Here is a 16,363-nt window from a genome sequence, read left to right as displayed (position 1 = left end):
CTCTTATGTCTACTTTCTACATAGACACAGTAACAGTCTGATCTTTCTTTTCCCCACAAGTGACTCATTGAGTGTTCCTGTTTCTGGCACTGTCCTAGGCACTGGACTGTTTATGGATGGAGCACAGATGCCAACTGGGGGCTTGAGGTGGGAGAGGCACAGTTGGCAGGGAGTGAGAGGCAGCTGGGTCCTGGCCTTAGCCTTGAGGATGTGGCAGGCATAGGTGGAGTGAGGATGCTCCCAGCCATCTCCACATGAACAGGGCTAGGACGTGGGCTGGATGTCCATGGTCCAGGCACCTGGTAAGAGTTGGGTGAGGCAACACCTACGGAGGGCTTGGCTGCTACCTGGGATGCTGTCCCCTCTTTGAGGAGTGTGGGAGAATCTGAGCTGGTCTGTGGCTTCAGTGTGGAGGAAGGGCAAGCAGGGACCCAGAAAATCCAGGTGAGAAGACTGAGGGACAGCAAGGAGGGACATTTCTGGAGTACAATTAGAAGGCTACAGGTGCTGGTAGGCAGATGGGTAAGCCTGGACCATGGAGTGGGAGGAAGGTGGGGTAACAGTTGAGGGCCACCTACCTAGTGTCCTCCCAGGAAGCCTTCCCACTACCCATCTGACTCCCCTCTCCCACCCATCTGGGTCTTTCTCTAAGAATCCAGGTCTCTGTGTACCCCTACATGGAGAGCACTGGAGAGTGTGCCTCCCCTACCTTACAGGGACCTGAACTGGGCTCTATACTGGGGAACCACACACTGTCTGTGGAAGAGTGAACAAACCATTGATTAACTCTATGACAATTCATGTAATTAAACTCTGCGTTAGAGCCCTGGACTTCCTGACAGAGGGTTATAGGCCTGCTCAGAGCAGAGACAGGAGTTAGGAGCTAGCCCTGGAAGATTGGCAGACTCTGTCTAAAGTCAAGGAAAAGAGTGAATTGAGGCCTGGGTAGAGGGGCATGTGGGCTTTAGGGAAAGGATTTTGGGGCTGGGCACATAGAGGAAGACCCTAAATCCCCAGTTCAAGGGTGGAGCTCAGAGATCAAAGCCTGCCTAGCTCACAATAGGGCCTGAGGCCATTTTTCAATTCATTGTCTCTGCCTGGCCCAGGAACTGCATCGGGAAACAATTTGCCATGAACTAGCTGAAGGTGGCCACGGCCCTGACCCTGCTCTGCTTTGAGCTGCTGCCTGATCCCACCAGGATCCCCATCCCCATACCACGAGTTGTGTTGAAGTCCAGCAGTGGGATTCACCTGAATCTCAGGAAGCTCCCTAACCCCTGTGGGGACAAGGGCCAGCTCTGAGGGCCTTCACCTGCCATCCTCTCTTCCTGACCCCTGCTGCTGTCCCCTGCCTGTCTGCCCACATCCTGCTTTCTATCTGGCCACGTGCCCTTCTTCTTACCTGTTTGCTGTCCTATTTCTGTCTTCCAGTCTGTCTTCCCATTTCTTATTCACCTTTCTCCAGGCTCCCTACATGCTTGTCTATCTATCTCCTACCCACCTGCATCATTGGCTTTCCATCCAACACCCAGTCTTCTGCCTGCCCTCCAGCCTGTCTGCCACTACACCTGTCTATCTCCTGTCTGCTTGTCTGTACCATGTAGGCATTTTCTATTGCTGCTGAAATAAACTACTGCACTTTAGTAATTTTAAATAATAGAAATGTATTATCTTATAGTTCAGTAAGTCAAAGTCAGAAATGGGTTTCACTGGATGAAAACAAGTTGCAGACAGGGTCAACCCCTTTCCAGGGGTCTAGGGAAGAGTCTTACCCCTTACTCTTTCAGTTCCAGAGCTGCCTTTTTTTCCCTTGGTATTGGCCCCTCTCCCTCTTTGAAGCCAACAGCATTTCAAATCTCTTTCTCTCTCTTACTGTCCTCACATCTCTTTCCTTCTAGTAAGGACTTTTGCGGTTCCATCTAGTTCATTCAGATAATCCAGAATAATTTCACCATCTCAAAATCCATTGCTTACTACTTCAAAGTCCATTTTGATATATGCCATCACATGATAATGCATTCCATGTATTAGGATGTGGACATCATCTAGGGTCTTGATTCAGCCTAGCACAGTTCCTGTCTGATTGTCATTCTATATGTTCATCTACATTTGTCTTGTAAGGTAGCTGGCAATCTGATTGCTATTCACAGAACCCCTCTGTCTTCACTCTTCTATGGAATAAAGTGCACAAGGTGTATGTGTCTGCATTTCCTTCAGAGGAGAGAGACAGGAGAGAAGACACCAAGGGGGAGGAAATATAGTGGAGACAAGTCTCTTTAGAGGAGGAAAAAGAGAGTTGATATCTTCCCTGTGGTGTAAGGACCCCAGAAGGGATTAACCCAGCTTACCCTGCTTCATACAATTGCATGCCTGTGACCCATGATGCCCACACCATACCCAGCTCCTGAGGCTTTCTTGGCAGTTTAGATAAAGGATTTTTCTCTAGGAGATCAGAGGGAGAAGCTCACATCTATAGGGGAAAGATTCCAGACCTCTATTCCATTCAAGATTTAGCTTTCCTCATATGAGATGAATCAGAGCAGGGCTGAGCTAAGGACCTATCTTAGTGTGTTTTGTTTTCCTACAACAGAGTACCTGAGGCTGGGTCATTTACAAAGAAAAGAGGTTTCTTTGGCTCGTGATTCTGATGGCTGGAGGGCCCAAGATTTGGCAGCTGAATCTGGTGTAGTCCTCATGCTGCTTTCACCCATGATAGAAAGAATGAGAAGCAGCCATGCACACAGATCACATGGTGAGAGAGGAAACAAGAAAGAGACACCAAGAAAGCTGCACTCTTTTCAGGAGCCACTCTCCTGGGAATACAACCATTCCACCTAGAGTGAGAACTCACTCACACCTGCGAAGTAGGAAGGGGACAGTAATTTATTTATTTATTTTATTATTATTACCATTTTTTGAGATGGAGTTTCACTCTTGTTGCCCAAGCTGGAGTGCAATGGCATGATCTCGGCTCACCACAACCTCCACCTCCTGGGTTCAAGTGATTCTCCTGCCTCAGCCTCTCAAGTAGCTGGGATTATAGGCATGTGCCACCACACCACACCTGGCTAATTTTGTATATTTAGTAGAGACGGGGTTTCTCCATGTAGGTCAGACTGGTTTCTAACTCCTGACCTCAGGTGGTATACCTGCCTCAGCCTCCCAAAGTGCTAGGATTACAGACATGAGCCACCATGCCCGGCTGGGGACAATAATTTATTTATGAAGGATCCATCCCCATGATCCAAACACCTCCTCACTATGATGCATCTCCAAATGGTGTCACACTGGGGATGAAATTTCCAACAAGAGTTTGATCAATGACACAATCCCAGCCATAGTGGGGCTGCAGTGAGCTTAGCAGGAAAGCCTCAGAGGGCTGGTCTGGCATGAGGGCTTCTGGCACCCAGCTTTTCACAGCTCAAATGAGACTGAGGAAGCAGCCATCCCAACCACATGACCAGGCACCTGTCAACGTCCCTCATATATGAGACCTGCATGCTCCTTAGGAGGCTCACAGAGTACACAGTTGTTCAGCAAGCACTAGGAGGAGCCCAGGTAGGCAAAGAGGTTGTCAGACTCCAAGCCCTCTTCCCCATAGCACAACCTCTCAGTAGTCCCCTGCCTCTCTGACTGGCTACCCTGAGGGAGCAGGAGCGTCCTTAACCCGGTTCATACTTGGCAACTGCCTGAATGCTGGTGTTCCTAACCCTCAGCTCTGCTTCACCACCTGGCCTCTATGCATTTCCACCAGCTTCACTGGGTTGGTGGCCCTGTTTGCACCAGACTCTCTCAATCCAGACCTTGCTTCTCTTGCTGGATCTGAGCACAGGTGTCCCTTCAACTCCTCCCCATTCCCAGCCCAGGGCCCTGGATGCCATAGACAGATCTTCCTCTGCCTGAGATGTGACATCTCATTCTGATGTACCCTGATGGGCTTCTCTCCCAGTTGGTGCCTGCAGCCAGGACCTCCCTCCAAGCCTTCTGGGCTCCTGGGTTACCAGGATAGTTCAGCCATGCTCTGAGAAGGGACAGGAAAGGGAAAATCTGAACAGTCAGTGATCAGCTATGGTTAGAGGGAGAGGAAGGATTGGGCCAGGATAGTGAGTTGGGAACCTCCTGAACACGATGCTTAGCAGATTCCCCAGAATTAGGTGGTACACAAGGGCTAATGCCGGCCATGCTCACAGAGCACAAGGCACTGGGCACTCACTCTCATGACTACCCCTAGTACCTGGGTGAAAAGAGAGAGGTGAAGAATAAAAGTGAAAGCCTCATTTGGATGGGAGAGATGGAGACTGGAGCATGACCAAGGAGAGAGGAAGGTGGACAAGGAGGGGGACACTGAATATCCACTTGTAAAATAATGAAGGTAGACCCTTACCTACACCATATATAAAGTAAAAAAAAGGATAGGAAAGCTAAAAGACAGCCTACAGAATGGAAGAATGTATTCACAATCCAAATAAGAATATATGAAGAACTCCCAACACTCAACACCAAAATACTACAACCCCATTCAACAATCAGCAAAGGACTTCAATAGACACTTCTGTAAAGAAGATATGCAAATGGTCAATAAGCACCTGAAAAGATGCTCAACTTCATTAATCATTATGGAAATGGAAATGAAACCCACAATGAGATACCACTTCATACCCTTTAGGAAGTCTGAAATTATTTTTAGTGGAAAATAACAAATATTTAACAGGATGTGGAAAAATTGGAACTCTTACAAATTGCTGGTGAACATAAATTGGCATATCAATTTGGAAAACAGATTTGTGGTTCCCGAAAAAGATAAAAGCACAAGTACCATAGTATCCAGGCTATATATATATATACCCTATATATCCTAGCTATATAACTAAAATAATTGAAAACAGGGATTTGAACAGATACTTGTGAGCGAATGTTCATGGCACCATTATTCACAACAGATGTAAGAAAGAACTCAAATGTCCATTAACAGACAAATGGGTACACAGAATGTCCCATATACATACAATACAATATTATTTCATGGTACTGGTACCAAAACAGAGATATAGACCAATGGAACAGAACAGAGCCCTCAGAAATAATGCCACACGTCTACAACCATCTGATCTTTGACAAACCTGACAAAAACAAGAAATGGGGAAAGGATTCCCTATTTAATAAATGGTGCTGGGAAAACTGGATAGCCATAAGTAGAAAGCTAAAACTGGATCCCTTCCTTACACCTTATACAAAAATTAATTCAAGATGGATTACAGACTGAAGTGTTAGACCTAAAACCATAAAAACCCTAGAAGAAAACCTAGGCAATACCATTCAGGACATAGGCATGGGCAAGGACTTCATGTCTAAAACACCAAAAGCAACGGCAACAAAAGCCAAAATTGACAAATGGGATCTCATTAAACTAAAGAGCCTCTGCACAGCAAAAGAAACTACCCTCAGAGTGAACAGGCAACCTACAGAATGGGAGAAAATTTTTGCAATCTACTCATCTGACAAAGGGCTAATATCCAGAACCTACAAAGAACACAAACAAATTTACAAGAAAAAAACAAATAACCCCATCAAAAAGTGGGCAAAGGATATGAACAGACATTTCTCAAAAGAAGACATTTATGCAGCCACAGACACATGAGAAAATGCTCATCATCACTGGCCATCAGAGAAATGCAAATCAAAACCACAATGAGATACCATCTCACACCAGTTAGAATGGCAATCTTTAAAAAGTCAGGAAACAACAGGTGTTGGAGAGGATGTGGAGAAATAAGAACACTTTTACACTGTTGGTGGGACTGTAAACTAGTTCAACCATTGTGGAAAACAGTGTGGCGATTCCTCAAGGATCTAGAATTAGAAATACCATTTGACCCAGCCATCCCATTACTGGGTATATACCCAAAGAATTACAAATCATGCTGCTATAAAGACACATGCACACGTATGTTTATTGCGGCACTATTCACAATAGGAAAGACTTGGAATCAACCCAAATGTCCATCAATGACAGACTGGATTAAGAAAATGTGGCACCTATATACCATGGAGTACTATGCAGCCATAAAAAAGGATGAATTCATGTCCTTTGTAGGGACATGGATGCAGCTGGAAACCATCATTCTCAGCAAACTATCACAAGAACAGAAAACCAAACACCGCATATTCTCACTCATAGATGGGAATTGAACAATGAGAACACTTGGACACAGGAAGGGAAACATCACACACGGGGCCTGTTGTGGGGTGGGGGTAGCAGGGAGGGATAGCATTAGGAGACATACCTAATGTAAATGATGAGTTAATGGGTGCAGCACACCAACATAGCACATGTATACATATGTAACAAACCTGCATGTTGTGCACATGTACCCTAGAACATAAAGTATAAAAAATTAAAATATACATATCCCTACACATTAATTTTGCACCATTGGTTTGATGTGAATATTTCTTATTAAAAAACAACAAACAAAGAAACAAACAAGAAACAGGAATGAGGTTCTGATTCATACAACAGCAGGAATGACCTTGAGAACAGTATGCTAAGTGAAAATAACCAGACATAAAAAGACAAATATTGTAATAAGTCTGCTGATAGGTAGAGGAATAGGCAAATTCGTAGATCCTAAAGTCGATTAGAAATAACCGGGGACTGGGGAAAGTCAGATTGGGGAAGTGTTGCTTAATGGTTACAGTTTCTGTTGGAGTGAAGAAAATGTTTTGGAAATAGGTGGTAATCAGGCTTCTAAATCATCATGAATTTCATTAAAGCCACTGAACTGTACAATTTAAATTGGTTAAAGTGTCTACTTTTATATTCTGCAACCTCCGCCTCCCGGGTTCAAGGGATTCTCATGCCTCAGTCTCCCAAGTAGCTGAGATTACAGGCATGTGCCACCACACTCAGCTAATTTATTTTTTTTTTTTTATTTTTAGTAGACAAAGGGTTTCACCATGTTGAAAAGGCTGGTCTTGAACTCCTAACCTCAGGTGATCCACCCACCATGGCCTCCCAAAGTGCTGGGATTACAAGCACGAGCCACCACACCTGGCCTGAATTGAGTTTTCTTAATGACAGTCCTGGGAGCGGGGAGAGGAGCAGATGATAACATCTGTTGGGAGGGATCTGTTTCATACCAGGCACTTTGTAAAGCCAGATCATTTCATCTTCCCAGCTCTTTATTAAGATTAAGATTATTGTCACTATTTTGCAGAGGAGAATCAGATCTATAAGACTCCAAAGCCTCCTCTTTCCCACGCATCACAATGCCTCTAATGTGCTGAGAGGTGTGCTCTCCGAGTGACCGGCCAGCGTATTCCTCACCAACAGGCTTGTCCTCCTGTCACTCCCGAGGCTGCTTTAAGTTTGCTCTGTGCTTGCTTTGGCCCTCAGATAGGGGAAGCCTGAGCCTCTTGGAACGTATCTGTGTCCATTGCCTTAAGTGGATTTTCACCTACCCCTCCCTGTGGAGGCTTCTGAGCTAGAAAATACAGAAGTCAGATGATGGCAGTTAAGTGTATCCAGCTCCATGGATGAAAATCAAACCAGGGTGCTTTAACTGCAGCAGGAGGAACTGGGATTAGCTGTGGGATAGGACTTCTGCTCAGTGAGAGATGCTAAGTTATAGGAATGAGCTAGGGGAGGTAAGTGTGGAATTCCCTTTGAGAAGCCTTTAAGAACAAACTAAATATTCAACCCTCTGGGGCTTACTGGGGAGAATTAATGAGACCCCTTGTGACAGCCCTGCTAAGCCTCCCTGGAAAACTACAAATCCATGATGTCAACTGGTCATTAAACTCCAGGCTTTTGTTTCTTGATAAAATTTAATTTAGGCCAGTAGGTGGCAATAAGTCAACAGAAATGAGGCCGTGTAGGGCTTCTTTGAACCTTGAGAGAACACATTAAAAGCAGTCTGGAAGGTTGCTTCTGGGAGCAAGAGGGGGAACCTTTCTGTGAATCCAGTGCTGATTGAGGTGCAATTAGCAGATCCACTAATGGGATGCCTCTCCTGACTCTGTTAAGTTCTGGGATACATGTGCAGAATGTGCAGGTGTGTTACATGGTGGTTTGCTGCACCCATCAACCCATCATCTACATTAGGTATTTCTCCTAAAGCTATCCCTTCCCTAACCCCCCACACCTAAGAGGCCCCAGTGTGTGATGTTCCCCTCACTGTGTCCACGTGTTCTCATTGTTCAGCTCCCACTTATGAGTGAGAACATGCAATGTTTGGTTTTCAGTTCTTGTGTTAGTTTGCTGAGGATGACGGTTTCCAGCTTCATCCATGTCCCTGCAAAGGATGTGAACTCATCCTTTTTTATGGCTGCATAGTATTCCATGGTGTATATGTGCCACATCTTCTTTATCACGTCTATCATTCATGGGCATTTGAGTTGGTTACAAGTCTTTGCTATTGTGAACAGTGCCGCAATAAACACGTGTGCATGTGTCTTTATAGTAGAATGATTTCTAATCCTTTGGGTATATACCCAGTAATGAGATTGCTGGATCAAATGGTATTTCTAGTTCTAGATCCTTGAGGAATCACCACACTGTCTTCCACAATGATTGAACTAATTTACAGTCCCATCAATAGTGTAAAAGTGTTCCTATTTCTTCACATCCTCTCCAGCATCTGTTGCTTCCTGCCTTTTTAATGATTGCCATTCTAACTGACTTGTGGTGGCATCTCATTGTGGTTTTGATTTGCATTTCTCTAATGGCCACTGATGATGAGCTTTTTTTCAATACATTTGTTGGCTGCATAAATGTCTTCTTTTGAGAAGTGTCTGTTCATATCCTTGACCCACTTTTTGGTAGGTTTTTTTTCCTTGTAAATCTGTTTATGTTCTTTGTAGATTCTGGATATTGGCCCTTTGTCAGATGGACAGATTGCAAAAATTTTCTCCCATTCTGTAGGATGCTTGTTCATTCTGTTTTCCATTTGCTTGGTAGATCTTCCTCTATCCCTTCATTTTAAGCCAACATTCATATTCAAGAAAAACAGAGAACACCACAAAGATACTCCTTGGGAAGAGCAACTCAAAGACACATAATCATCAGATTCACCAAGGTTGAAATGAAGGAAATAATGTTAAGGGCTGCTAGAGAGAAAGGTCGGGTTATCCACAAAGGGAAACCCAACAGACTGGTTTAGTCTTGGGAGAGTATAAGTGATGAAATTACAAAAAAGGCAAAAATTGACAACTGGGATCTAATTAAAGAGCATCTGCACAGCAAAATAAACTATCATCAGAGTGAACAGACAACCTACAGAATGGGAGAAAATGTTTGCAATCTATCCATCTGACAAAGGTCTAATATTCGGAGTCTACAAGGAACTTAAGTTTACAAGAAAGAAGCAAACAACCCCATTAAAAAGTGAGCAAAGGACATGAACAGATACTTCTCAAAAGAGGGTATACATGCACCTAACAAACGTATTTTTCAAAAAAACTCAACATCATTAGAGATATGCAAATCATAATCACAATGAGATACCATCTCATGCCAATCAGAATAGCTATTATTAAAAAGTTAAAAAAACAGCAGATGCTAGCAAGGTTGCAGAGAAAGAATGAATGTTTTTACTCTGTTGGTGGGAGTATAAATTAGTTCAACGATTGTAGAAGACAGTGGCAATTCCTCAAAGACCTAGAGGCAAAAATGCCATTTGACCCAGGATTCTCATTACTGAATATATACCCAAAGGAATATAAATCATTCTATTATAAAGATACATGCACGTGTATATTCATTGCAGTGCTATTTTGCAATAGCAAAGACCTGGAATCAACCTAAATGTCCATCAGTGATAGACTGGATAAAGTAAATGTAGTGATGGCAGTGGTGGCTCATCTGGAGTTGCCACTGCAAAAACACCAGCTGCAGCATGGGAGGCATGGCTGGGGTTGTAAACTCTGCCAGCCTGGTGGGACTCAGGAACAGGTGGGAGCCCCAACCTTTGCCAAGTTAGTGGGGTGGGAGCCCCAGTCTCCCGGATGCAACTGCAGCCACCTAACCATGACCCTAGACCTGAGAATCCCTGTGCTCTCAGGGGCCCAGAAAACCCCTGTCCCCACAGGCTTGGAAGGGCCTGCTCCCACTGTCTGGCCTCTCCCCACTCCTGGTGCCCACTCTGGTGCAGAGCAAAGTTGTGGCCAAGCCTAAGTGCTGTTGCAACCCAGTCAGGTGTGCAAGCACTGAGGGGGCACTGACATGCTAGCCCCCTGCTGCCGTGGCCCCCTCTGGACTTTGGGTGCCAAGGGTGCCAATGAATATTGTGGGGGGAGGCTGAAGGGTGAGTAAGGGTGGCTCAGTGTAGGCCTCCAGGCACACTTGGCACAAACAACCTGGGCTCCATGGACAGCATGTTGATGATGGCAGGAGGCCAACAGGCTCTTGCACACAAAGGGGAGGGTCCTGGTGAAACCCTACCTTCAAGCCAGGAGGCCAGGCTCCCAATTCTACGTTGAGTTCATGGCCCAGACTTAGAACTTATGGTGCATTTTTTGGGCCCACCCATGGCCACCCACGGACCAATCAGCATGCACTTTCTCTCTTCTGAGTCGATAAAAACCTTGAAGTCAGCCAGGCTCAGACAAATGTTGAGACTACCAGCTGTGTGAATGAGATACCCATTTTGGGTCTCCTCAACTCATAGGGATGACTTGCCTGTGGAAAGGAGTTATATGCACTGTGGGTCTCCTCTCTGCTGAGAGCTGGACACTGGTCAGATGGCCTGCCTGTGGAAAGGAGCTATCCACTGCAGGTCTCCTCTCCACTGAGAGCTGGACACTCATTAGGACAACCTGTCTGCAGAAAGGAGCTTCCCACTTTGGGTCTCCTGAGAGCTGTTCTGTTGCTCAATGAAGCTCCTCTCTGCTTTGCTCACCCTCTAGTTGTAAGCGTACCTCATTCTTCCTGGACATGGAACAAGAACTTGGGACCCACCAAATGGTGGGACTGAAAGAACTGTAACACAAACAGGGCTGAAACATGCCCCCCACTTGCCACATTGCAGGTGATGGGGAGAGATGAGCTGCAGCCCTTTGGGAAGCCCAGACCTAGGGCCTCTCTGAGCCAGGGCTGTGACACCCCCTTTGGGGCTCTGCGATTCCTGACATCCCCAAGCTTCCAGGCACCACTGCATTCCCCAATGCCTGCAGGGGAAGCTGCTTGTAGTATGCCTGGTCCAGCTACAGCCTTGCATGGAGCCAGTGCCTGTACTGGTGCCTGAAGCTGCTCACCCCGCCACAGCCACCATACCCAGCAGCTATGTGCAGTTGCCAGACCCCATGCTCACTCACACAACCCTCACCACTCTGCATCTGGCTTGCCCTTGACAGGCATGAACCCAGGCTGGTAGCATAAGCGGAGCACAGCCTGCCAGGCCGAGTGGGCAGAACAAGCCCAGTGGGTCCATGCAAAACTCAGGCCAAGGTGCCACTGGCCATAGAGATTTCCAGCTGGAAAAATGACACCCCAAGGATCCTGCTACAGTGGTATGTGCACATCATGGAATACTATGCAGCCATAAAAAGAAATGATCTCATGTCCTTTTCAGGGACATGAACGGAGTTGGAAGCCATTATCTTCAGCAAGCTAATTCAGAAACAGAAAAACAAAAACTGCATGTTCTCACTTATAAGTGGGAGCTGAATGATGAGAACACATGTTGGGAGAACAACACATACTGGGCCCTGTTGGGGGTGGGTTAGGAGGAGGGAGAGCATCAGGAAGAATAGTTAACTGATGCTGGGCTTAATACCTAGGTGATGAGATGATCTGTGCAGCAAAGCACCATGGCACACATTTACCTATGTAACAAACCTGCACATTCTGCACATGTACTCCTGAACTTAAAAGTTGAAGAAAAAATATAAAAACAATAAAAAATAAAAATCATAAATGGGATAAAAGAGAGAAGAAAAAAATCAATACAAACACAAACATATTCATAACAAAATAAGAAATAATCATAACAATTACAGTCCTTGTTTGTATCAATGATCTCATGGTCACAGCTCTCATTTATAACTATCTTGCACCATGATACATTCCATATGCCCTTTGCCTTCAGCAAGCACCTTAATCAGTTATGCTTTTTTTGCCTGCTATAGTGATCCAAACCTTCATTGTTGCAGGATTTAGGTCATTAGTAGTCCTGCCTCAATTGGATTGTCATATTTTTCCATTTACTTTAATCACAGGGCACTACACTACTAAGACATGCCCTGTGGTATCTCCTATATTCCAGGCACACTCTTCCTTAAGTTCATTGGTAAAAGACCTACCAATTTCACATAGATAATCAATGTCAATCACCCCAGTTAGACTCATAACTCTCTTTGATTCAGAGACATGAGAAACCCAAAGTGGTTAGGGAGCCATCTTAACTTCAAGTTCAAGAGTGTAATTGGGCCGGGCGCGGTGGCTCAAGCCTGTAATCCCAGCACTTTGGGAGGCCGAGACGGGCGGATCACAAGGTCAGGAGATCGAGACCATCCTGGCTAACACGATGAAACCCCGTCTCTACTAAAAAATACAAAAAAAAAAACTAGCCGGGCGAGGTGGCGGGTGCCTATAGTCCCAGCTACTTGGGAGGATGAGGCAGGAGAATGGTGTAAACCTGGGAAGTGGAGCTTGCAGTGAGCTGAGATCCGGCCACTGCACTCCAGCCTGGGCGACAGAGCGAGACTCCGTCTCAAAAAAAAAAAAAAAAAAAAAAAAAAAAAAAAAAAAAAAAGAGTGTAATTGGTGTGTCTCTGGGTGGAAACATTCCTCTCTTCAGAACTGAGACCTCTAGGCACACAGTGGACAATTTTGTAGAGCAGAAAATTTTTTTTTTGCTATTAAAGCAGTAGTGGCAATGGTGAGTTGTTCCATTCCTATTTCCATCCCTGGATTGCTGGATCCATGAATCTTGGCTATGAAAGACACAATACCAAATATTGGACATTACTTGATAGCATACACAGCCTGCTGAAGAACCTTATGCCAGTCTTACAAGGTATTGCCACAAAACTGCAGTTGTTTCTGAAGTTATTTCTCTGGATCTGAAATGCATAAATAAAAAAGATAGACTCAGCAATTGACAAAAAAGATTAAACAGAATTTAGAAGTTTGATATCCCCCGCTTCATTTGAATCTTCCCATATGTCCTCATTCCAATTTTCAAGATCCCATTACTTTCATCAATGCTCTCATTTTAATAGAAGACACCCTCCAAGGTTTAGAATTTAATTTGCATTTTAATTCAGGCACTGGTAGGATAAGAGTCTGCATTTAGTTTTCAGATACTTCAGTCTGCAGTTACATAACATAAGGAGGGTTTCTTTCATGACAAACACAGAAACTTTCAGGTCATTTGCACTGGAAATTTGAATGCTGATCTCATCTTTTTCTTTCTCCACTTTATCTAGTGAAGTTAAGAGAAACCAGACAATCTTTTTTTTCTTTTTTTCAATGAGTTGAAGCTCACAACCAGCCAATCTTAATATGTTCCTTAATTTTACTAAAATGTTATAAAGTATCAAATATGTGGTCACCCAGAACCTTCCCTTCTATGAGGTTGCCTTTTATAAGGCATTTGATGTGTAGTATCCCATGATATTTTGCTAATCTCTATTGAGACATCATGCCATGGACTACCAGTGTCCTCTTTACCACTGAAACCAGTAATTGGTTACTTTTTAACTAGTCAGATTAGGGAACAAATTCCAGGAAACCCAGAATCAATTCAGAAAACTCATGCTTGACCTGGCACGGTGGCTCACGCCTGTAATTCCAACACTTTGGGAGGCTGAGCTGGGCAGATCACTTGAGGTCAGGAATTTGAGACCAGCCTGACCAAAATGGTGAAACCCCTTCTCTACTAAAAATACAAAAAATTAGCCAGGCGTAGTGGTGTGCACCTGTAATCCCAGTTACTCAGGAGGCTGAGGCAGGAGAATCACTTGAACCTGGGAGATGGAGGTTGCAGTGAGCTGAGATCAGGCCATTGCACTCCAGCCTGGGAAAAAGAGTGAAACTCCATCTCAAAAAAAAAAAAAAAAGAAAGAAAGAAAGAAAAAAAGAAAGAAAGCTCATACTTAAGATTCAGTGTCTCCAGAATCAGTCCTTAGACCAAAATGTGTCTTAATCAGGGATATACCAGAGAAACATGACCAGTGGAAGAGATGTCTATCCAGGGTAGAAGACAACCTGGCAAGAGAAAGTGCCTGGGTCCATGTCCCCTGCCAGCCAGCCAGAAGCTCTCCTGCCCCCTTCTCTGACTCCCCAGAAAGCAACTGATCCTAAGACAGGCACAAAGAGGCCAGGCTGCCTGTTTGATGGGATAACCAACTCAATAGGGCAGGGCAGAGTCCTGGTCACTCAGCACCAAGGGTCTGGGGTGGGTGAGGCAAGAAAGGCAGGTGCTCATTCACCAATCCACTGGAGGAAGAATTCATACGCATTGGGGCCTGAGGCTCTGCAAGTGAAGAAGTTGGTTGGGTCAAATAGAGACTAGGGAATTCCCAGAAGAGGCACCTTGATAAGTAAAGTGAGAACCTCAGATGTCCAGGCATAGAACGCAGGTCCAGGCCTCCCTCCCACATCATAGCCTGAGCTCTTTGTTTTCAGGAAGAGCAACTCTCCCAAGAACACCTCACTCCTGGGGCTACACACAACTTTGACATAGTTGGGCTCATAAATGTTCTGGAAGCCAGTGAACTGTTCAAACCAGAGTGGGTGAGTGTAGAAAAACTGGTGGGCCCACGACACCACTTTGTTCAGGCTCCCCATCTGCTGGATCTGAAATGACAGAAGGCCAAGGCCACTTAGGAATCCAGTATCACCAGTAAGGCCCGAAGTCTCTGGGATGGCAGGGGAGGAGACTGCCCAGGCATTCTGTGGGAGCTTCCCTCCCTCCTCCTATACCCCCCTCTCCTAAACATTTCCGGTTTCAGTGCCCACTCCAGCCCCACATCCACTGTTCTAAGTCCAAGCCACCCTCTTCTCACACTGGGGTTAGCTCAGCAACCTCCAAATTAGCCAACTTGTTTCCACCTCACACCTGCCACCAACTCTGTACTGCGCTGCAGCCAGAAAGCACTTTCTTGTCCACATTAAAGCATTTTCATTATAAAAGTAATAGTTGCTTGTTGTACAATAAATCACCTCGATTCCATCCTTGTTGTATCATTCAAAACATTTAAAAAAATTTTTCAAATTGACACATAATAATTGTACATATTTAGAGGTACTTTGTGATGTTTTCATACATACAATGTATAGTGATCATTGGCAATTAGCATAGCCATCATCTCAAACATTTGTCATTTCTTTGTGTTAGGAACATTCAATATGCTCTCTTCTATCTGAAAATATATATTGTTTTTAGCTATAGTCATCATATAGTGCTATATACATGAAAACTTATTCCTCCTGTCTAGCTGTAATTTTGTGTCCTTTAAAAAAATCTCTCACTATTCCTCCTTTCCCAGACTCTAGTAACCTTTGTTCTACCTTTTACATCTATGAGATCAACTATTTTTAGCCTCTGCATAAGGGTGACAATACGTAGTTTCTGTTCCTGGCTTATTTCAATTAATATAATATCATTCACTTCCTTCCATGTTGCCACCAATGACAGCATTTTTTAATAGCTGAACAGTAGTCCATTGTGTGTATATACTACACTTTCTTCATCCAGTCACCTGTTGTTGAACACTGGATTGATTTCATATGTTGACTATTGTGAATCATGCTGCAATAAGCATGCAATAAGCATGAAGGTACAGATAGCCTTTCAGTACACTGATTTTCCTTCCTTTTCTTTCCTTTTCTTTTGATAAATACCCAGTAGGAAAACTGCTGGATCATGTGTGAGTTCTATTTGTAGGTTTCTGAGAAACCTCCATGTCATTCTCCATAGTGGTTGTACTACTGTACATTCCCACCAACAGTGTATATGAGTTTCCTTTTTTTGGCATCCTTCCCAGTGTTGTTTTTGTCGTCGTTGTTGTTTTGTCTTGTTGGTAACAACTATACTAACTGGGATATGGTCTGTCATTGTGGTTTTGATTTACATTTCCTTAAAGATTAGTGATGTTGAACATGTTTTCACATACCTGTTGACCATTTGTATGCCCTCTTTTGAGAAATATCTGTTCAGATCATTTGCTTATTTTTAATCAGATTTTTTTCTGAGGTGACATGTTTGAGTTTCTTGTATACTGTGGATATTAATCTGCTGTCTGATTAATAATTTGCAAATCTTTTCTCCTGGCTATCTTTTCACTTTATTGATTATTTTCTTTGATATGCAGAAACTTCTTAGCTTGATATAATCTCATTTGTTCATTTTTCCTTTGG

General features: G+C 44.2%; 1 protein-coding gene and 1 pseudogene across 1 annotated transcript in view; one reads left to right on the top strand and one right to left on the bottom strand.

Moving 5' to 3' along the window:
- Nucleotides 1-1,532, top strand: part of LOC103225928 (cytochrome P450 4A11-like) — a 28,797-nt pseudogene extending 27,265 nt beyond the window's left edge.
- CYP4X1 (cytochrome P450 family 4 subfamily X member 1) overlaps nt 1-15,019 on the bottom strand; it is a 74,485-nt gene extending 59,466 nt beyond the window's left edge. The window contains exon 1 of the mRNA XM_037999470.2: nt 14,434-15,019. Coding sequence (XP_037855398.2) covers nt 14,434-14,607 — 174 coding nt within the window. The 5' untranslated portion in view covers nt 14,608-15,019. The remainder of the gene's footprint in view (nt 1-14,433) is intronic.
- Between the last annotated feature and the right edge of the window lie 1,344 nt (nt 15,020-16,363).

This window comes from Chlorocebus sabaeus, chromosome 20 (genome assembly GCF_047675955.1).
Source record: "Chlorocebus sabaeus isolate Y175 chromosome 20, mChlSab1.0.hap1, whole genome shotgun sequence".
Classification (NCBI taxonomy): Eukaryota; Metazoa; Chordata; class Mammalia; order Primates; family Cercopithecidae; genus Chlorocebus; species Chlorocebus sabaeus.
Note: the sequence above shows the minus strand (reverse complement) of the source record. Positions and strands in the feature narration are given on the sequence as shown.